The 22,782-nt window shown below is 43.9% G+C and overlaps 1 protein-coding gene across 7 annotated transcripts in view; it reads right to left on the reverse strand.

The window, feature by feature from the left end:
* Pcdh19 (protocadherin 19) overlaps positions 1–8,244 on the reverse strand; it is a 139,412-nt gene extending 131,168 nt beyond the window's left edge. For 2 of the 7 annotated variants that reach the window (XM_087196653.1, XM_087196651.1), the window contains exons 1-4: positions 7,571–8,216; positions 7,081–7,215; positions 4,351–6,899; positions 398–725 (exon numbers count right to left, since the gene is read on the reverse strand). In XM_087196653.1, the coding sequence (XP_087052779.1) occupies positions 398–725; positions 4,351–6,497 (2,475 nt within the window). In that variant the 5' untranslated portion in view covers positions 6,498–6,899; positions 7,081–7,215; positions 7,571–8,216. Of the gene's footprint in view, positions 1–397; positions 726–1,416; positions 1,558–4,350; positions 6,900–7,080 lie in introns of all 7 variants that reach the window. The other 5 variants (XM_087196649.1, XM_021250458.2, XM_087196650.1 and 2 more) reach the window with 5 other exon arrangements.
* Positions 8,245–22,782: the final 14,538 nt, after the last annotated feature.

Consider the following 22,782-nt stretch of genomic DNA (forward strand, 5'->3'; position numbering starts at 1 on the left):
CTTTAGGATGCTGAACTTTCACATGATGAACCCCCCTACTCCAGCATGAGAAGGTTCCACTTACTTTCAGTACCACTAGTTGACTTGCTCTAAACTACTTGAACTGGCATACTGGTACCACTGACTGTCAGGCATGCCATATTTGCAATAGCTGAACCAAGCTCAGAACCCTTGGGTTCTCATTTCCAACACCAAAAGCCTATACAAATGCTCTATACATTGGGTTACCCTCTTCCCCCCAAGAATCCCTGGAAGCAAACCCTAAGTGTGGAAATGGGGTTAGTCAGAAAAGTTCACCAAACCCTGTGGGGATGTGCAGGAGAGCAGCCTCAAGTGTAGCAGGTAGTTCAATAAGGAGATCTGCGAAGGCCTCAAAGAGCTACTTGTCTGCACTCACCTCAGGCAGAGGCACACCATTGATGATTAGATCTGGTTGCTGCGGTCCCTGGCTGTTGAAAGAGTGATGGTAGATGTGGCTGGCACCCGTATTTCGGGTACTCTGGTTCTCCACGTTCAGGAAAGTGCTCTCAGAGCGGCGGCAGCCCAGGGGCAGAGTCTGCTGGTGGTAGTCAAAATAGTTGAGGGAGGAGGTCAGGGAGGAGCAGCTGACAACATTCATTTTGTCTGTCTCTTCCACATCTCGAGGCACCAGGCGAATGTCATTCTTACTGATTTTTTTCTTCTTACTTGATTTCTTTTGATGCCCATAGGAGTACTCAGCAATTCTAAGTGACAGAAAAGGCAGCATGAATCCACAACACCTTCTTAAACCATACACTGATTAATAAACATTAAGTGACCCAGAGGGTTGCATCCCAATTTTGCTCCATCCCCTTATTCTGGTGCATTACATCGTCGGATTTCTCCCTATGCTTTTCACATGAGAAAACAAGCTGAGGGCCATGAAGTTTTCATATTAAACATAGTAACCCCCTCCCCGCCGACCATGCACACCAAAAAAAAGTTCCTATACTTTGAACTTGGAATTTTTCTTTTTGAGTGGCCAATGAGCAGGGTGAGGGGATGGGGGAGGTTGAGCCTCTGGGAGAGAAAGCCTGAAAATGCTTAACTCTGGATCTTTATTGGAAAACAAAGGAACTCCTAGGTGAAGTAAGAAGCAAGTTGCAATTTAACAGAAGAGGAAATAAAGAGAAATTTTAAAATAACCCCCTTTCCAGCTCCTCCAGGCATGAGCTATATGAAAAACGCCCTCAATCTGCTTCCTCTATTATTGACGTGATCAGTTTTGGACTGGTGTAGATTAGACCCTATCTGTTGATATCTTCTGGGCAACTCTTCTCCATACCCAGCTCCCAGCTCTTGCCCAGATCCCTTCAACTTTCCACCCCACCAGTTCTTCTCCCAGAGAAATCTGATAGCCAAACCCATTTGAATGGGAGGAAAATGCCTTTTTACCTCTTTCCCCTTAGGCTCACTTTCTCCTCGGCCTTTTTTTCTTGCTCCTCGCTAATGGGAGAAACCGAGATGCAATGCAGACACTTGCTGTTTTGTCCTTTTATAAAACAGCCGAGGAGGCAAGTGATGGTTAAACATTTACTGCAAAGGAATTTAAAGGTTAGTGCATTCAGCATCCTTCTCCATTCAGGTGTACCTACAAGCAGCTGTGCTGCAACTGGAACATAAAGAGCTCAATTTAATTAACACTGACACAGACTCAGCTACATGCCTCAAAGAGACCAAGAATTAAAAGACTTGTCAAAAGAAATACATTAAAATGTAGTCAGATTCTCAGTGTCATTTATTATTTTGCACATGATTTCATCTTATTGTTTGGAAATTCAATTTCTGAGCAATAATCAGTAAAACAATAGGATTAATAAATAATACAGGTTGATCTTTACAAGGGAAAGACTGTGCCAGTATTTTCACTGACAAAGGTAATTGTCTGAATACAAAAATGAGAGCCCAATTCAAGCAGCAATTGCAGATCATCTTGCAAGTCTCATAAATGAATGCATTTCAGGAAAAGGCTCTGCAGAACCTAAAAAGAAGAAACCTCTGCCTAATTACATAGAAAGATACTCTCCTGAACTTTAGGTTCCTAAAAAGTCTGAGCAGATGAGGAAATGGCAATCCACAAAGGAAAATTCTTGCTCTATCCCCAGAATAGAGCTAAGCAATTGAGATCCCCTCACTTTCACTTGGTGCTCAAGCAGATTTGTAGTGAAAGTAAGCTGGTGCTACTTAAGCTTGGGAGCATATATGTCCCAAACCCCAGAAATAGAGTTAATTTTCTTTTCTAATCTGTTTGCAAAATAAATGAGAACTTTTAATCATTTTGTTTACCATGATGGGTAAGTTTGCCAATGACCCATTCAATTATTCAACTGAGACATTCATTGCACACCCCTTTCAGTATTGACCAATTATTTAATTAAACTATATTTCATTAATCCCATCCCATCACAGAGAAGAGTGTGCTTTACACAATACACATTTGGGTGAAGTTTGAGGGCATTAAGATTTGCATCCCCCATTCAAATGTTCTCCTCCCTGTTTAATGATCTTCCTGGCAAGCTCTCAGAAAGAGCTCTCACTTCTAGCCATACTACATCACCAAGAGGTGGCAAAGCCTTCACTATCTTTATTTCAAGCTGGATTTCTTTTTCATCAAGAAAGGGGACTTATGCATTTACTTTGTACTGAGAAAATAGCTTTAAAACAGTGCATTCTACCATTATCTCCATATAAACAAAAATTTATAGACCCTGCATTTTTCTCCCATAAAAATCACCATTGGCAGTCAGAGGTTTCAAAGGTAAAAGAAATATTAATTTCCATTTCTCCCATCTGAAATGACTCAATGCTGAAGGAATAAAAAGTCATGGCCATTTCACTAGTAACAGGATTAAAGCATTTATGAGGCATTGCAGCTGCTCTTTTATGGCACCTGATTGATATTCATGTGTGGTTAGCATTTGTCTACTAACTTGTGTAATGCAGAGAATAGTAAAAGGGAAACAATAATTGCATGGCTGTTACATATTCAGGGGGCTCTGATTCACAGAAGTGTGCATTTCAGAAGGTGTCAAATATCAATCTGATCTACAGGAACATATTTTGACTGATTAACATGCAAGCACAGATGGCACAAAAAACACTGGATGTGTAGGTGTGCTGAAAGCACATACAGGCACCCGCGCATGCGTGCACGCGCGTGCGCGCGGACACACACACACACACACACAGACACCACACCTTGGTTGGAAATAACAGTATCATTCATTTTCAGCAAAGTAAAGAAACAACTTTTTCAACCATTTTGATGGGACATTGCTGGAAAAAATTGTATGTGTTATTCTAAAGTGGATTCAATATATTCTTAAGACTTATTTTTTTCTATCCAATTGTAAGGAAGGACTTCAGCAAGACCCACTACTACACTATTTAGGAATTTAACAAAATATATGTTATTTGAGTTTCCACATATTCTTCTCTCCTCTACTCTTCATCTACTCTTTCCCCCAAGACATACACATCCTGCACACACTTGTAAGGAAGAATAACCCCCTAGTAGAGATCAGATGTTATGCCACAGCAAAGTCCCACATTGGAGGAAAGCACCAACTCCAGAAGATAGCTATTTTTACTGAAATATCTGAATGCAAAGTCTTGTCCCTCATTGGGATGTTAGGTTTGCACACATCAACCAAGCAGATATTCAATCACATGCAGATACCTGACAGGATTTCACTTTATATATCCAGATGTTTAGGGATTGGATACAAAACAAGCCGAGAATAGACTTGAAAAACATGAATCCCCTGCTTCCCCATACACTCCCGTTCTCATCTCCCTAGTTTCTTTTCCATGTTGGACTCCCACTCCAGAGTTTATCTCTCCAAAAGAAAAGGGCAGCTGCTAGCACTAACTCTCCTTTCAGTACCTGTCTGCAAATACTAAGACCCGATGCTGGTGTGTTTTCTCTCTCTCTCTCTCTCCTCCCTCCCTCTCTCTCTTTCCCTTTCTCCCTCCCTCTCTCTTCTTCCCTCCCCTCCTCCCCTCTATCTCGTGCTCTTGCTCTCTCCTTAATTTTTCTACCATAACTTCATGGAGACAGCTGTGCAAATTTTAAAATGATAATTGGTTTGCTTCTCATCATCATTATGAGACAGAATTCATTCAAACAGTAAATGATTGTCTTCCAGCAAACTGTCAAATCAAAAGAATTGATCAACTTGTACTATCACAAACTTTTTACCCTCCACAAAGAAGCACTGTGAATATGCTGCATGCATTTCTGTAGGTAACAACAGCACCGGGGTTTCTCAGGGAGGCAGACACACCTTACTCAAAGGAGACAAAGAAGGAAAGAAAAGTTGGCTTTACCTGCAGTTGTAGGTTCGGATCTCTTTGTTGTCTCGCTTGCACTTGATTGCCACGAAGATCATAGTAACAAAGAGTATGCCAGCAATGGAGCCCAGGGCAACAATGAAAATCAGAGATAGGTTCACTGAGCCCATTGACTCTTGGGCATCAAGCGCCGGGGATAGGTAGACTAGGACCAGCGCAGAGGCGGAGAGAGACATTTTGCCATGGTCGTGAGCCACCACGATAAGCTCATAGGAAGCCTTGGAATTCTCTCCGAAGGTTCGCTTCGTTCTGACTTCGCCATTGACCTGGTCTATTTCAAAAAAGCCGCGGTCTCCCTCAGTCAGGTCATAGGTGACTCGGCCATTCTCACCCTCGTCATAGTCCTCTGCCTTGACAACCGTCACCAGGTAGCCTATGCCTGAGTTCCGGGGGATGTTGATCTCCGCAGTGCCATTAATCAGAGGCGGGGCGGTGATGATCGGGGTATTGTCATTGACATCGAGGATGATAACCCTCACTGTAGCGTTGCTTTGCAGGGAAGGAAGGCCGCCGTCCTTGGCCAGCACCTTGAATTCGAATGCCTTGGTCTGCTCGTGGTTGAAAGATCGAAGCGCATAGATATCGCCAGAGTTTGGATTGATGGAGACGTAGGTGAAAACAGGCATGTCCCGAACTTGAGATGGCACTATCTGGTAGGAGACACTGCCATTAAGACCAAGGTCCGGGTCTCGGGCTGACACGGAGAGCAGGTAGGCGCCGGGAGTATTGTTCTCCTGCACAATGACCTGGTAGTAAGGCTTAGAGAAGTGAGGGTGGTTGTCGTTCTCGTCAGTGATGAGCACAGTAAAGGACTTGGCACTTTGCAGCATGGGCACCCCACCATCGCGTGCCTGAATGGTAAGGTTGTATTGGTCGTGCTGCTCTCGATCCAGCCGTCCGTCCACCAGGATAGTGGAAAAGCTTTCATACTCTTGCAGCCGAAAGGGTACGTTGCCCAGCAAACGGCACTGCACGCGTCCATTGAGGCCCGAGTCGCGATCAGACACGCGAACTAGGGCAATCACGTAGCCCGGCGGGGAGCTCTCGCTCACCTCCACAAGCTCACTATTGACAGAGAGCAGGTTGATAACCGGTGGGTTGTCATTGGTGTCCAGCACGCTGACAGTAACCTTGCAGTGTGCCGGTATAGAGTTGGGCCCCAGGTCCTTAGCCTGCACGTCCAGTTCGTACTCGTGGCCCTCTTCGTAGTCTAAGGCACCGGTGACAGTAACCAGGCCACTGTGTGGGTCGATGTGGAAGAGCTCACGTGTTCGGTCGTTGACATAGCCATAGAAAGAGTAGATAACCTGGCCATTAGTGCCCTCGTCTGGGTCGCTAGCATTGAGGCGGATGACAGGTGTGTTGGGAGGTGAATTCTCAGGCACGCTCACCGAGTAGGTAGACTCACTAAACACAGGGTTGTTGTCATTGGAGTCAGTCACCTTGATACTGAGGCCAACAGTGCCCAGACGCGGAGGGTCCCCGCCGTCGAGAGCAATGATACGAAAGCTGTAGTGCGACTGTGTCTCTCGGTCCAGGCTCTTCTCCACCACTAGTTCAGCGAAGCGAGAACCGTCACCCCGCGTCTTGATCTCGAGACCGAACAGCTCGTTGGGTGTGAGCTCGTATGTCTGCACTCCAAAGCTTCCTGAGTCCGGATCATAGGCGCCGTCCAGCGGGATACGCGTGCCAGGGCTGGCTGCCTCCGAGATCTCCAGCTCAATCTGTGCTGCCGGGAAACTAGGTGCATTGTCGTTAAGGTCCTTGATCTCTACCTTAATCACACAGATCTCCATTGAACTGGACATGACCTCGAGCGAGATGATGCACTTTGGACTCTGGCGGCACAGCAGGTCCCGGTCGATCTTCTGCTTGGTGACCAGCAGCCCAGAGCTGGGGTTGATGTCCACAAGGTGTGGAGCCGAGTTGGACACCACTCTGAAGGCAGAGGCCTGCCGGGAGTCCAGCGCGAAGCCCGCCTCCCGCGCGTCCTTGGCCACATTAGCTATCACTGTCCCCGCGCGCTGCTCCTCTTCTACGGAATACTTGAGGTTAATGAGGGCGGCCGCTTGCGTCCAAAGTATGGCCAACAGCAGCAGCACCGGCAGCAGGAGAGACTCCATGGCTGCCCGAGGCTCTGCCTGGCCTCGTCTCTCCACACCCCTCCGAGACCGACGCCGCCGGCGCTCCAGCTTCCTGCCGTCTCGGGCCGCCTGTAGCGCGCGCCCCTTAGCCCCGGAGGCCGTAGGAGGAGTCCCGCCCAAGGCGGCCCGGCGGCGCGGGGGGTATACTCGCGCCGGCTCCAAGGCTGAGATTTTGGTGGGTTCGGCGGCAGCTTGCTGGGGGCCCGGGGGCTCCAAAGGGCCGAGGGAGCGCCGCGCGGCCCCGAGCCCCCTCCCTCCAGCCCGGCTACTCAGTTTTCCCCCTTCAAAGTTAGCCGGGCGCGACTGCCCGCAGCGGCGCAGGGCTGCGGATCGGGCGGTGTCTGCGCGGGTCAGAAGACAAGCGGTAGAGTCAGAACAGCACTAGAGAAGACAGAGAGGACGGTAGGGGCGAAGCCTTTCAGGCACTGCCAACCCACCCACCGCAGCGCACCCGCACTGGGGCTGGCGAGCGCGTTGTCTGTGCACCTGGCATGCGCAACGACCTCCCCCCGCCCCAAGCGCTCTGGGCTCACTGCAGAGAGATGACCCTCCTGGAACGCACCCTGCGGGGTCCGATGGGGCCACACGAGGTTCTTCAAGGCCTATCGGGGAGGCGGTGAATCACAGGCAGGAGGAGTCCGAGTTGCCGGCCAGAGCCTTGGGGGCTCAGGGATCTGGCCGAGCTGGTTGGCGGTCCCTGGGCGGGCAGAAGAAGGGGAAGGAGAGAGAGAGAGAGGCTGCCGCTGCAAGATCGTGCTCCCTCGCCCTGGGGTTGGCGTCCGAGGGCTTTGGGGCGAGTCTGTCCAGGGTCCGAGGAGGTCACGGATTCCCCCACGCTCGCACACACACACACACACGCAACACTTGATGGGCTGTGGTCGTTTTTGTCTCAGAAATCAAAGTTACCGACACACCCCAGAGCCACGTCAAGTTTGTGAAAACCGGGAGAGGGCAATTTGTCCAAGCAAAATCTAAGTCCGAATCTTTTCCGCGGCCGAGTTGGGGAGGGGAAGAGGGGATGGGGAGAAGGGAAGGGGTAGCGACAACAGTACCGGCCAGGAGAGGCGGGGCTGCAGCCGCCGGTGCCGGGGGCTTCTCCACTTCCCTCGTTTGGGCTGGGGTGTAGCTCCAAGGGGCGCCGCCGCTGCCGCCGCCACGGTAGGAAGCCTTCCTAGCTCAGTCCCACGTCGTTGGGATCCGCCTCAGCAGCTGCCACGGTCGATGGTTCTGTCGCCGCTGAAGTTTACTTGCGGGAGAGTCTTGATTCCATCCTCCCTCCCGGGGAGGCGCTGGCCCGGCTGCCTAGAACTCCCTCCCTTCCCGGGCGCTGGAGCGCCCGGGAAGGTCTGTCTTGCTCTCCGAGTCGAGAAAGAGTGAAAGTGTGGTGTGGGGAGTGTGAGTGTGGAGTATGAGTGAGTAGGAAGAGAAGGGTTTTGGGTGGGAGGTTTCGAATCTCGGACGAAGCAGTTTAGCTGGAATGCTGCGGAGACAACGCGCCAATGGCCTGCACCGGGTTAGGGACGTAGCTGCCAGTGCCCCCCGGGCAAGCCAGGCGTGGTGCGCCAGAGCTGTGCTGCCGTCTGCGCTAGCTCGTCCGTCTCCCCCCTGCACCAACCGACACTGCCTCTGCTGCTGCTGCTCCTCCCGATGCCGCAAACTACTGGCTGTGGAGTCTGGAGAGAGCAGAAAAGAGCTGTAGCTGCCGAGCCCGGCTACGCCAGACAGTGGCCAATCAGCGCGCCGCTCAGAGGGCTCGGGCATTGGGGCGGGACCAAGGCTCGGGGTGGGGGGAAGAGGGGCGGGGTCAGGCTGAAACTTACACACTGGCGGGACCTAGGGGTGCCCCAGCTTGCGGAGCCTAGACCGAGTTCTAGGAAGCCAGACTGGCAGGACAGGCAGGGGGAAGAGGGCGGGGTGGAGCGGAGAGGGGATGTGAAGGCGCCACGACTGAGCTTGTTCAGAAACTACGCTCCTCTACAGTTTGTAGAGATTGCAGGAAAGACATATCTTGGATATAATATTCATATTCATTCTCTCCTCCCGCCTCCGGATTTCTCTGTCTCTCGTTTTCCCCTCTTCTCATCTTCTCATTACCTCATTTTTGGGTAGTGGAAGAAAGAAAAGGAAGGAGGAAGCGCCCCTGGGAGCGTTATTCATCCGGCCCTTGGCCCATGCGTTTTCACTTCAGCCTAGAGCTAAAGCTGCCATCTACCAAGACTGTCAGCCCCATTCATCCATCTCCGGGCGGGCAGACGCGGCGTTTCCCCGATCTCTGCCAGCAGGGCCCCTGACCCAGTTGAGCTCGCTCTTCTGTTGCTTATTAATCAAATAGGCACGCTGGCGCAAGGGCTGAGCCTCCAAGGGGCCTGGACACATTTTGTTGCCCTTCACCCCACTTTGTTTGATAATTTAGTTCCCTATAAACTGCATGTTTGAGAAAAGCGGGTGAAGCCGGCCCCGCCGAGCCGCTCCAAACCAAGCCAGAAGAGCCCGAGCTGGGCAGAAGCTGTGGGGTGGACGCTACACCTACATTGGTCCCTGACAGCTGGGAGCCAGAGCTCATATGCTTTGCGCCCCAGCCTTCCCATGGGGCAGCAGTCCCAGGGGGCACCCAGCCCTACTTGGGCGGCGGTGGCGGTATGGCTGCGGTGTTTGCCAATACTGGGAAGCCCGAGGCTGCCATAGCCAGGGCTAACATGGAGCCCAGCCCACCTTCTGGACAGAAGACGCCTTGAGGACAGAGGTGGGCTCCTCCCCACCCTGTTCTGAGGCTCTTAACTGAGGTCAATGGAGGAAAAAATCAAAAGCACCTCCGCTGAACATTTTTTAAAATCATAGATTGGGGTGGGAAAGCAGCTTCTGAATTCACAGTTCTTGAGAGCAAAACTCCTTTCTGGGTGAGTGGACTCAGATATTTGGGAGTCTTGAGAGAGTAAACTCACAATTAGTCAAGAGACACTGGCCAGAGCCTGTTGACTTAAAACCAGACTTCCTTCCCCCCTCAAAAAAAACAAAAACAAAACAACCCCCCAAAAAACCCCTTAAATAAGAGAAGGAAAAAAGACATTCGGAGACATAATGAATTTTCACAGAACTGCCATCTTCTTGCACAGAGCAACACAGCAGCATTCAAAAATTTCTCCTTCTGAGGGGAGCCAGTTTAGCAGCCTTTACCTTGACGATGGGAGGGGAGAAAGATAGCTTTCTCCTACAGAAAGGAATCATTTCACCAGCGCGATTGCGATCCTCTGAATGTGCAGCCAAGGCCAAGAGGAGAGAGCCTGGAGTCTGATCTGCTTTCCGCGTGGGGGTCCTTTCATTCTTTCACATTACAATGCAATTCATCCCAGAATATCAGGAAGAAAATCTCGAGGCTTCTGCAATGAATATCCTTCAATTTTTATCATTCAGAGCTGTGGATAGAAGACAGAGAAGGTGGGTCAAGGGAACCCCGTGGCCCGGTGGGTTTTTGGCAAACACTATGGAGAAATGGGCAAGTAGTGGGGGGAAATGACAACATTGCAGGCAGTGCGGGTACACTTCGTGGGCTCCACTGGATATATCACAATTATTTACCTTTGATGTCAAGGAATGGGAATGAAGTGCATCTTAGTCTAATTAAAAAGGCCTAAAAAGGCATTTGAAATGGGTTTGCTTCTGATCAGGGGATGTGAGTTCAGCGTTTGGCAGCTTTCTAAAATATTGCTTGGACTATTTAAACAGAACAATTAGCAGCATGTTAAAATGTTTGCATGCTATGCTTAGAAGCTTTTAGCTATAAACTTTAAGACTCTCTGTTCCCCTTTAAGTTAAAAAAGGATGATGCTGCTTCCTTGTGGCGAAGGCTGTCAGGAACCCACTGATCAATAGAAGTAAACTGGCGCCTCCACGGCTTGATTGAGCCGGAGCAAAGAGTCTGAAAAGTAGTCTCAGCCATTAACAATCCCCTAGGTAATGAGAAATGGAAGAATTACTCAGGTAAAATGATTAACATTGCCGTGGCATCTGAAAAGATGCACACAACAAGATAAGAAGACTAGGGACCTCTTACTTTAGGGAGTGCTAATAGAATGTCTATATTCTGCTGTCTTTAAAGATAAATAGGAGAATTCAATTCATGTAGAATGTCATTACCTTTGCAATCACAATCACATTATAAAGACATGTTCTGCATTTGCAAAGATAAATGCTCTTCACTAAGACGATGGCATCGTTTTCCCTGCTTCTGCTCCCTGCTCACACTCCAGGCCCCCCTCTTTTCCAAGCGGAGAACCCAAGTACTTCCAGGCACCAAATCGCTTTTACAGAAGCCAGATGCTGAGTGAGGCAGGGGTAAATGAATCTGCTTTCCTTCTTTCCCATTACCTCCCCCACCCCAAGCTCAAAGTGACAGTCACAACCCCAACACACATACAATAGTTCTCTCTTCCTCCATTCTATTCATACTGATAACCCAACAGGGTTTACTCTCAGAATTTTTTTTTCTAATAGGCATACTCAATCATTGTACTGCAACAATGCTATTTGGTAAATGAGTGGTCAAAAACATCTTCGTTATCAGGAGTTTATTAACTAACTCAATAAAACCGTTCTACATGTAGATATTAAATGCAAAAAGAAACTTCCTTTATTTCAATCCTGAAGGGAATCGGCCTTCTCGGCTTCTTTAGAGACGCAAGAGGGACATCTAGTGGCTGTCCTCAGTATTTTTTACCCAAATGCTGTGGATAAACTAGGTGCTGAGTACCAACTATGGTGCTAACAGGGCAGGTCTCAGCTCTCCAGGCCAAGGTAGCTCTTTGAGCCACTGAGGCTGGAATCAAAACCGGTAAACATATTGTTTTTTGTCTTTCAAATTTCATCCATACAATTAAAGTAGAGTTGAATTCAATAGAAGAAACCCCTGCCTTTAAATCAAAACAATGTGTAGGGGAACTCTTGCTGTTCCAACATTGGTAAATGTAGGTTTAGTTCAGAAAGGTCCAAACTGCTGGTAGGAACTAAGATACTAGGATATGAAGGACTGCAGCAATAACAAATTTAAGTGAGTTTTCTGGTATATTTTTAAAGTGTTTGTTTCAACCTTAAAAGAGAATAGCCTTCAAATAACTCCAATCTTCCCCTCTCCCCTTCTCCTCTTCCTCCTCTTTTCTCTGCCCTTGCTATAGAAAAGTGGATCATCTTCTACCTTGCCTTTGGTTCCATCACTGAGACATTCCATTCTATCCAAATAATTTGATCAGCTGCCTGGGAGCATTCTCTTGGAAAGAAAAGTTTGTTTTAAAAACTAGCAAAAGTCAATCATACTTTTCCTGCCTACAGATCTGATCTCCTTACATAAGTTACAATATCTAGAGTATAGAGAATCAAAGAAGAACAAAACTAGAGAGTGTCATTCTTAAAGCCATCATCTTATTTAATCGTTACAATATCCCTGGGAGGTAAAAACACTCTGAAGATGTGCAAAAAGAGTTACAGAGCAGTTCACTGATTTGCCAAAATGACCTCATTACACAAAATTCAACTACTTCCCTTGTGAAATCAACATGTGCTGGCTATGTGCCCAGCATTTTGCTATGGATGAAGAATTTTTCTAATATGGACCTTGCTTCTGTGAAGATTAAAATCCAGTTAATAGATTTAATAACAAGGGGCCAGGGATTCAGCTCAGTGGTTTTGCCTCCTGCTGCGCAAGCGTAAGGACCCCAGCTGGATCCCTGGTACAAAAAAAAAAAAAAAAGATTTAATAACAGCACATAATTCTATATACCATAGATATTCTTTGAGAAGGAAGGAACTGTGTGAGGTATATCATGTTGATAGCTTCTTTAAATTCCAATTTCTTTTTCCCAAAAGAATTGCTCAATTTCTAATCCCCCCCACACACACACACACATACACACCACTTCCCCTACTGTTGCAGGTAGCACAAGGAAAGTTATCAAGAACTGGGTTATAGACCTGCTGGGCAGGGGTGGGGCACAGTTTCCACCATCCAGCACTGTTTCTGACTCCCTGAAACAACAGGAAGACTAGAAGGGAGCCAAGTAAAATCTTTGGAGTCCATTGTACTTTTTCCTCTTTCTCCTTATCAAGCCCCACACCCATTCCCACCCTGTGACCTAGGATAACTGATGGCACAGAGTTTCAGCAGATAAACAAAGTAGGTAAAGTGTTTCTTAAGTGCTAAAATTGTACACTGTGGCCCTGACACCTTCATGAGAGGTGGGGGACAGTAGGGAAAAAGAGGCTGAGAAAGTTATTAATCCCACCGAGCGGGTTCTAATTTTTACAAGGCAAGAACCCCTGAACAAGTTCTGTCCCAACCACCAACATGCCTTAACCCCTTTTTAGGAATACTATTTCCTGCAAGACCGAACCCCTGCTGCTGCCAAATTCCTAACTGTCCCTAAGTAAACACACATCATGGGGACCATTTAATTAGCAAAGGCTAAAACAGTAGACCCATTTCAATAAATGACACGCCTTTCTAACACCTTCTGTCCTACCCTGCAGTGATCACTGTGATGTTTGACAGTACCATTTGGGCTCTGAGTATTATTGCCTCAGTCTTTTCATGTGAATTCTCTCCAAGTGGATCCCAAACGCCAGTTTTTGAGGTGCAACTTCATGCCAACTGTTATTGTTCCCAACCCCTACCACTTTTGAAAACAGTTATCCTTTCAAAGGTATTCTGCCCAAATCTTGCCCAGCCTTTCCATTGCTGATTCTCTCCCAAGGAGGGGAAGAGTGACATTCCACAGCACCCCCAGAAGGAAATGATGAAATGCCTTTTGACAACTGGAAAGAAATTCCTAAATTAGAGACCTCAGAAGACAATTGAAATGTGAGCAATTATGTTAAAAAGGGGAGATAATTGACAATGATCAGATTAGGAATGCCTTTTTTCCAGGCTGATTCATTTTTTGTTGTTGTTTGTGTGTGTGTGTGTTTGTGTTTGTTTTACCCTCAGTACCCTCAACTGCTAAGGATTCTAATGCTGTAACCTGGTTGGTGGATCCCAGGAGCCCTATACTTTGTCATTAAACTAGACCTCCTGGTGGTAGCTTGGCTTTTGACTCTCAGCTTAGATTTTTCTCACAGTCTCTTCTGCTACTTTTGCAATGGTTCAAGGAGGGGAGGAAAGAAGGCAGAAATATTGCTGAAAAGAATGGTTGAGGTTACTGAAAGACCCCTAATCAAAAGAAAATAAAAGGTGTTGTAAGCCAGAGCAGATAATGTATCAAAAAGGGTACCTTGGCCTAGTACAATTGTGTTACATGTCTTATGTGTTCCTTGGTCTATTAGTCTGGTTTTCAATCTGTATATATAATTAATTTTACAAGATCTTATAAGATAAATAAATGAAGGTCTCATAAGGTAAATAGATCTGATGCTGGAAAACTGGGTTGGCGGTAAGGAGGAAAAATAATTGAAATGTGTTACTTATATGTACCAGTTCCTTACAGTGAATATAATCATTATGTACTACAACATGTACTAATAAAAGTCAAAACAAAACAAAATCGACCCTATAGGATGGTTGCCTGGTCTTATAGGAGGGTAAACTGTTTTTGGAGATTCCCACAAGACTGGAAAAAACACAGATCAAATCCTTTAAAACCTTGAGTTATATGATGCTGGAGCCCAGGTGCGAGTGTTAATTCCACATTATGGCACCTTGTGCCAAAAAAAAGAATACAAAACTCAATTTGATGAAATCTGATAGACCAATGTCTTGTGCTTTTCTAGGTACCTTGGGCAAAAGATGATCTTAATGAGACACCAGTCATATTTCATATTCTTTAATTCTAGGTGACCAGACAGAATCTCAACTTCTTGGTTCTTCCAAAGCTTCTTCCACAGTTAGGAGAGACCTTATATAGTTCCCTGGAAGTTCCAGCTGCTTTATGAGCTGATTTTTCACTGCACTAGGAAATTTACTAGTTGGTTAATGTCAACTTAAGAAGGAAAGAAAGAAAACTAATAAAAATGATCTGCAAGTTTGACAGCTGCAGTTACATTACCTGGGCTAAATGTAAGTACCAAAGGCATGTCATGTATGCCACTAACAGCGCAATGCACAGTATCTGTTCAGGTTGACAAGCCCTGGGGCAATGGTGAGTAAACTGAAAGAGGGAGATCCCAGAAGGAGTCAGGGAGAGTTCCACAGAGGGGGCCGATAGAGCAGAAGTGACAAAAAAATCATTTTAACAGCAGGGAAATTATGCACCTTTTTGGAATGAGAAGAAAACAATGGCTTGCCAGCTGGGAAAGCTTCCCAATTTGAGGTCCAAGAGTTTGCATATTGATGCACTGGGCTTGGTGGAAAAGCATATTAATTTTTGTCTGTTGCCTGTAGCTGGAGCCAGAATGGCCATAGAGGGCCAATGACCTTTCTTCTAAAAGCTGGGAGTTCAGAAGGGTAGGGAGAATGTCCTGTATCACAAAAGACACCAGCTGGCCTAAGCTTGGCTGGTCTTTTACAGCAAACATCACAAAATGCAATGACATCAGTACCAGACAATATCTCCTCAGAGTTAGCAGCCTAGACATCAATGATCAAATTAAGCCTCGCACCTGATGATGGGTTGTAAGAGAATTAACAGCCTTCCAGGGTAGTGGGGCCAGTTTGAGGCTCATGCAGTTCTGCATGTTCTCTTCCTTGGGAAATGGTGAAACTTCAGAAATCCTTGTTATCTGGCTGTGTAGTTTCATTTGAAAGAACAAGCAATCATTTCTGGAAGGCTGACCAAAAAGAGTAGACAGGATGATAACACAAAATGAAATCCATCATTGGCTTTCTTGTAGCCCCAGCCATATAATCAAAAGCAAATAGGGAACTTCTAAAATCAGTGCTTCATGACATTATGAACCAGCCAGTAGAGTTTACGTGGAGGTGGGATGTCAAGGAGATTGAAGAGGGAGGGTAGAAAAATTCCCTCTTTTGAGCCACCCACTAAAGCAAGCAGCTGCATTTCCTTGAAACAGCAGATTTGGTTCCTAGTAAAATCAGAACTGCAGTCTCCTAGCAGAGCAAAACAAAGAAGCAGGGGGCGAGACATTTTTGAAAACAGGAAGACATTTTGGCAACAATCACAGAAGGGCTGGTAAATCATTGTGCTCTTGGGATCCATCTGCTGAGCTCCAGAACATCCTCCTCACACTCCACCCCCATGCAGCTCTCAGATTGCATGCCCAGGGTCAAGAGCAGGGTCATTCAGGAAGAAATGGGAAAGTGGAAAAGATAGACTAAGTCCAAGGATGAGAAATGAAAAAAGACGTATTTGATTTCTTCCATCCGTGGAGGAGGTGGTGGGAGAGACAGGCAAGCTCTTCTAATTCATGGAGCCACTGTAGGGAGGAGAGCAAGAGTAGGCTTAATTAAATTCATAAAAAACATTTAAAAGTTAAAATTAGTGTGCAACTTCTAATCGGCCTAGAGTTTGCTTCTGGGAGAGACCACTGAAAGGAAAATTGTGACTATGTCTTTAAGCATCTGAATAATTTTACAGGTATTAATAATTTTGTTAGTCATGCAATATAAGTGAACACTAACAAGGTAATCAAATTGCATGCTCCACAGCAGAGATCAGGGCATTCTGGAAAAATATTAGAGAGGTTTTTTTCAATGCAATGTACATGAAAACATCTTACCCAGACTACTCTTCCTAATATAGAGAGGATAAAAATTTATATCATTTTATATATAACTATACACACATGCACGTATGTTTGTATGGTTTTTATTTTTAATGGAACAATATGATTGATCTCATTGTCTGTGAAACCATCAGATTAAAACCCCAGCAAAAGTAATCACCTATAAGAGTCAAAAGAGAATTAATAATGCAGAATTTCACATCTTTTCATGTCCATTTCAGGAGATTCATGCACAGACCTCCCTTCCTTTATAACTCATGGGTCCAAATAGTGCTTGGTGGGCCATTAACCTGTTCCAATATAGTGTGACATTTTTCTAGCCAAGGAGAGTAAAATAAAGATGCTTAATTTAGTTCCCTTTTCCCTGAGAAATAAATAGCTGCCACACATCCAGAAGAGCAGGGTTCATGAACAGCTGTGGAACATGGAGATCAATGAAATCTGATCCGCTCTTGAGGAAAGGAGCTCTTCGTAGAGTTTAACCAAAGATTTCCTACCAGAGGCAGTTCCTGATCATCAGGAAGCCTTTGAAGACCCTCCCAGGTTTCCTTCTCAGTCTTGTTTGATGTCCAGTGGACATTAAAATTATTGTACAGCAGTTTTATAAGTGTAAATTACTCTCTAGATGCAAAATAACTATGTCCAGCTTAGGCAACAAATTCCTGAGTTCTGGAAGTTTCCATAGATTGGTCTAAAATAGACAGTAGACATAAAAGAATAATTAAGCCTCTGAGGAATATTTATTTGTAAGGACCATGGTTATAATGATGACTACCCATTTCTTCCCTGTTCCCTCAATTTCTCATTCTGGCAGCTAATATTTACATATAAAAGGACTTTCCTGTTTTGATAATCTTTATGTAAAATGAATCACTAAGCAGTTGTAATTATCTATCAACATTAATTTTTAAATTTCCATTTTGAGTCAACACCATCAGGAAATATTAATGACTGCCTAAACTTGATATTTATGTCTGTTAATACACAATGGTGGGAAATATGGATCCTGCCTCTAAGTACTTAGAATCCAGTTTTGAATATCATGAAAGGAGAACTACAAATACAGACATGTATTTATCAGAGTTGAATTGATATACCCAAAGTTACAGGTTGATGACCTACAGGTCATGGGAAAATCTTCCCAATCAAAGAAAAGTTGTTTGTGAAGGCATGTGTTTCAGTAAGTTATGTTTTGGGGAAATAATGAAGAATATACTTTAGTTCAAGCATTTATTCTAGAAACACTATTGAAGTGCTGTGGTGCATTCATTAAGGGCACCATCTCTGGGACTAAACAGATCCAGAATCATGTCTTGGTTCTACCATTTCCCTAGTGAGTGATCTTGAGCAAATTAATATCGTATCTATTTAGTAAAATTGTGGAATTACATGAAATGGTGCCTCTAAAGTGAGAGGTTACCTCACTTTACATGCCTAGCACAGAGCAAAGGTAATTTTTAGCTACTACATTTATTGAGCACCACAATGCAATCTGCCAGATACAGTATAAGGCCATTACTAAAGAAGAGAAAGTTTCTAGTCTCAAGGATCTCCTAGAAGGTTTATATAGCAAGATAATGGGAGTTGAGGTTATAAAAGTAGGTAGAGGCTATTGTGCAGAGCCTTCATTGATAGAATGGATTATAACTTTATACTGAAGGCAGTTTAAGTCATCACAGGCTTTTGTGTTGGGAAATAACTATATATCATTTTTATATTCTATGGTTTACTTTAAAGTAATAAGTTTGTCTTCTTCAACCTTCTTACACTTCGCCCACATTTTAGATTAACTCATTAATTCTTTCAAAGTCAAATTCTAGTGCCACACATACCAAAGTAGTATAAATGGAGTGAGGTCAAGTGAACTGCTGAGATGAGTAGCAATACTGAGACTGGGGTACTGTAAGGTAGAGGAGACTGACATAAGCAGTGGCAGCTGGACATCTGAGGCATTGTGGCCAAGGAATTCATTAAGTCCTAAAATGTTTCCCAGAAGCAGAGAACAGATACGTTGGCCAAAGTTTCCAGGTAACAAGTGCAGGTGGATTCCTGTAGTGGTTTCCAGGATATCTGGATATCTGTGACACATAGCACAGTGAAGCAGGATCTATGATTTGGAGGCCACACAAATACCCACAGTTCATCTTTAACACACTTCATGCTAGGGGAAGGGGTCTTTGCTGTTTAAATAACACACTTACATTGCTTAATGTGCCTATACCTTCATAATTTTTATAATGTAAACTAAATTCCCAATCATCTTGCCTTATTTATGGCTTGGTTGATTGTCTTGCAATCTCACCATGGGGTTAGAGTTGGGTCATATTAGTAGAACTACATGGAAATGGCTGGATAACGTGAAGGTAATAGTAAAAAGGAAAGGTTGACATGGTAGACTGTCTGGACTGTGTTGTCCTAGAATTTTTTGTGTAGTAAAAGTTCTTTTAAGTAAAATGGTTCATTGAGATCTGGACGCCTTTTTGTCACAAAGATTTTATGGTAATGGAAGATTGGAAGAATGAGATTTATAATATCTGAGCTGTTTAGGGAAATTTCTTTCAGTGATCATTCATTTACTTGGCAAGTATTTATTGAGCTCTTACTGTGTACTCGGCCCAAAAAAAGAAAGAATGAACATGAAAAACAGTTTTGTTTTGCAGTGCTGTAGACCACACTCAGAGTCTTATACATACTATGGCAAGTGGTCTGCCACAAAGCTATACCCACAGCCTTGACAAACAGTTTCTGCCATTGTGCAATTTTCAGAAAAGTGAAAGAAAGATCCCTAAAAACCCCAAACTTACACTCACAACAATTTCAAATTATGATAACTGACGTGAAAAACATAACCTAGGCTCACATGATGATGACGATGATGATGATAGTCAGAAACTGTTCTATGACAACTCTCTGATGTACATACTATTATTGTATCTACTTGACAAATGAGAAAACTGAGATGTACAGGGGGCCAAATAGCTTGCCTTTAGTAATGCTGGTAGTGGAAGACAGAGCCAGGGAATGGATATCTGGCTGTAGAACATGTTTTCATAACTACTTCAAAAAAATGGGTTGGAGAAGTAAATTTTAAAGCAGATGATGAGGAAAGGCTTCTTTGAGGAAGTAACATTTAATTTATTATTATTAGGTGTAAAGGCCAGCTAAGACAATCTACACTGATAAAATGCCAAAAACTTGCCTGCCCAACTTGAGTTTTTTCAAGATATTTGCTAAAGATTAGACTAAGAAATTCTCAGGAAAAATGATAAAATTTTGCCGAAACATAAATTTAAGGAAATGACCTGGAAGCAGAGGCAAGTGGCAAAAGTACAAATTATTAATTCTGGGGACCTTGATTATGTATCCATAAAACTATGTATTGCAATGATTTTCATATTCTTGGGGACTAAAGGTCTTGGAACAGAACTCTCCTGTGTATTCCACAATTTCTACCTCTATCAGATCTTATGACTTCATCAGAGGTATGGTGTATTCCAAACCTATGACTTATCTCCTTTTAGGCCTTGCTTTGGTATAATATAAATGAAGTATGCATCTAAGAGCAGTCAGATGACCAACACTAACAACCACCCTCTTCTGTGTGAATGTAAAGTAAACCTGACTTTCAGAGTGGATCTAGAAAATGATACCTCTCTTGGTTCTATCCACACACTCACTTTAGGCCTGACATTTGGCACAACTCCAAAGTTCACAAGATCATTCCTTTCTATAAGACTATTACAGTTTGCATGTATGTGTCCCTCCATACTTTCATACAGTAGAGCTTAAATTTCAAAGTGATGGTATTATGAGGTAGAGGCTTGAGTAAATGATTAAGTTATGATGGTAAAGGTCTTATGAACGGGATTAGCAACTTTACAAAATAGCTAGAGGGAAATAACTAGCTATTTTCTTCATTCACTCATTCATTCATTCATTTTGCCTTTCCATCCCTTCTACCATATGAGGACACAGCATTCTTTCTCTCTGGAGAGTCCAGCAATAAGGTATAATGTAGGAAGCAGAGAGCAACCCTCACCAGACACTAATCATATAGCACCTTTGTTTTAGACCTCTCAGATGCTGGAACTGAGACATAAATTTCTGTTCTTTTAAAATTACACAGCCTTAGAGGTTTTGTTATAGTAACATAAAAGGCCTAAGATAAAGACCTGCCCATCTTACATTAGATTTCACTTATCTTAAAAAAGGTAATACTATTCTCTCTTTAAGCATAAGGAACGACAGAGTAAGCCATTTTTCCTTCTGCCAAGACTCACAACTAAAGTCTGACATGAGAATGGACTAGGGTGGACCCAAACCAGGGACCAGGAGTGTAGATGGAATCAGAGAGGTACATAACAAAGCCCTTAGCATAGCTTGATGATAATAAGCTAGATTATCCAACTAGTCTTTCCACATTTCTTAGGTCTTATAAAGACCTGACTGTGGGCTCCTACTGTAATTTACAAAGAAGCTCTCAGTCTCTCTTGGTAACTACATGTTCTCAGGTGAGATGTTCACAAAAGAGCTAGAGTGCATTTGGGCCACAAAATTAATCATGTCTGAGCACTGGTCAAACTTAGATTATTAATGCACTGTCTTATTAATAATATTAGATCCCTTTGGTTAATAAGAGTACAAGAAGCCTGTTTATGGATTCATTACTGTCAAACTTGTAAATTCATTCAGTAACCCAGAAATCAAACCCCACTTCAAAGAATCTCCCAATAAAAGGGTTTTTCTTAGGCAAAAAGAAAAAGATCAGCATTCTATTTGTGGGTAACTGACTTCTGGGACTGAGGTGAGGACAGTCTCTGCTGACATACTCCCAACCCCAAATGGGGGAGACACAGCTCCAGGTCCAGAAGTCTAGGCTAACTACTAACTGTTAGCATAGCTTAACAGTTACAAATGCCTGGAATCATGGGAGAAATGGAAAATCACAGCAGGTAACTAAGTCAGACTTAGTCTGAGATGAAGTCCCTTCGAGATTATTTCTGCTGTTGTTCTTTTACACCTCCACCAAGACCCTTGGATTCATTGATAGGGATATTCTGCCTAACCACTTCACAATAGTATCTGCATTAAGTAGATCCCAGAGCATTTCCATGTCACTCAGGAGGCCAGAGGTGTATATGTTTTGTTCTTTTTCAAGCTTTTGCTTGAAAAAATAGTGTTCACAGTCAGGTGCAGTGGTGCACGCTTATAATCCCAGCATTCTGGGAGGCCGAGGTAGAAAGATTGCAAGTTCAAGTTCAGCCTTGGCAACTTCGTGAAACTATATTTCAAAGTAAAAAAAAGAAAATGTCTGGGTATGTAGCTCAGTGCAAAGGCCCTAGGTTCAATCCTCAGTAACACACACACACACACACACACACACACACACAGTGTCCCCACTATTGAAACTGGAATGCTGGGAAAGTAGAGAAATGTGAGAGAGAGATAGAGATAGTATCCCTTCTATTTGTATGGGCTTCATGTTTCTATTCATAGTTGTCAGCCTAAAAATGATGTAAAGCATTTCAGAAAGGTTTTAACTTACTCAAAGTGGTGAAATGAAGTAAAACCTGCAGAAGATCTAGAATGTCATTTTATTTTCCTCTGAATCACTCAAACTCTTCATCTCACAAAGGATGTGTTATCCCAGGCATGACTAGAAAGTGGAGAGCATTTATGCCACAAATAAATATCATTTTCTTATAAACTGACATATTCCTTCATCATAACAACAGAATAGTGACATAGGTAAATAAAGGTGCACAAAAAGACTGCAGGCAAAACTGACATAAGAAAGAATTCAGGACTAAATCCAGTTCTTGAATATCATAAATGAATAACAATGATCTCCTTTATAGTCCTATGTTCCCAGAAAATTTTATTTCTTACAAAATACCTTCACATCACTGTTGCATTTGAGACTCTCAGCAGCATTATGAAATACGTTACAGAATAACCATTTTACAGATGAAGAAACTGAATCTGGATGATTAAGGAACTTGCCCATGGTCATTCATCTAGGAAGTAAACTGAAGTCAAAATACAAACTCAGGTCTATCTGACTACAAATTCAGCCCCTTCTACTCTACCTGTTGCTATTCCCTAAATGTTTGTGTCCCCCTAAAATGCATATGCTGAAACTCTAAGCTCAATGTAACTATATTTGGAGGAGGAAACTTTGAGAAGTAATTTAGATGATGAGTGTGGAGCCCTTTTGATGGGGTCTGTGCCTTTCTAAGAAGAAACAAGAAATGATCTCTCTCATTCTCTCTCTCTCTACTGTGTGAGAAAACAGCAAGGCAGCCATCAGCAAACCAGGAAAAAGGCTCCAGTGAGACATCAAACCTGCCAGTAACTTGATCTAGTACTTCCTAGTCTCCAGAACTATGAGAAACAAACTTTTGTTGCTTAAACCATCAAGTCTGTTATTTTGTTATAGCCATCAGAACAAAAATACTTGTGGCCCCCAGTCTTCATAAATATAAGGAACTCTTTCCAGATCAAAACAGTTTAGACTCCTACAAAAGAGTGATTTTTCTTTTAGTAACCCCTGATTTAACAAAATGAATGATGACAAGAAGCCACTCTTAATTGAATAGTG

Source organism: Heterocephalus glaber, unplaced genomic scaffold, assembly GCF_053883595.1.
Source record: "Heterocephalus glaber isolate CG9 unplaced genomic scaffold, H.glaber_assembly_v1.0 deba00001613, whole genome shotgun sequence".
Taxonomy (NCBI): domain Eukaryota; kingdom Metazoa; phylum Chordata; class Mammalia; order Rodentia; family Bathyergidae; genus Heterocephalus; species Heterocephalus glaber.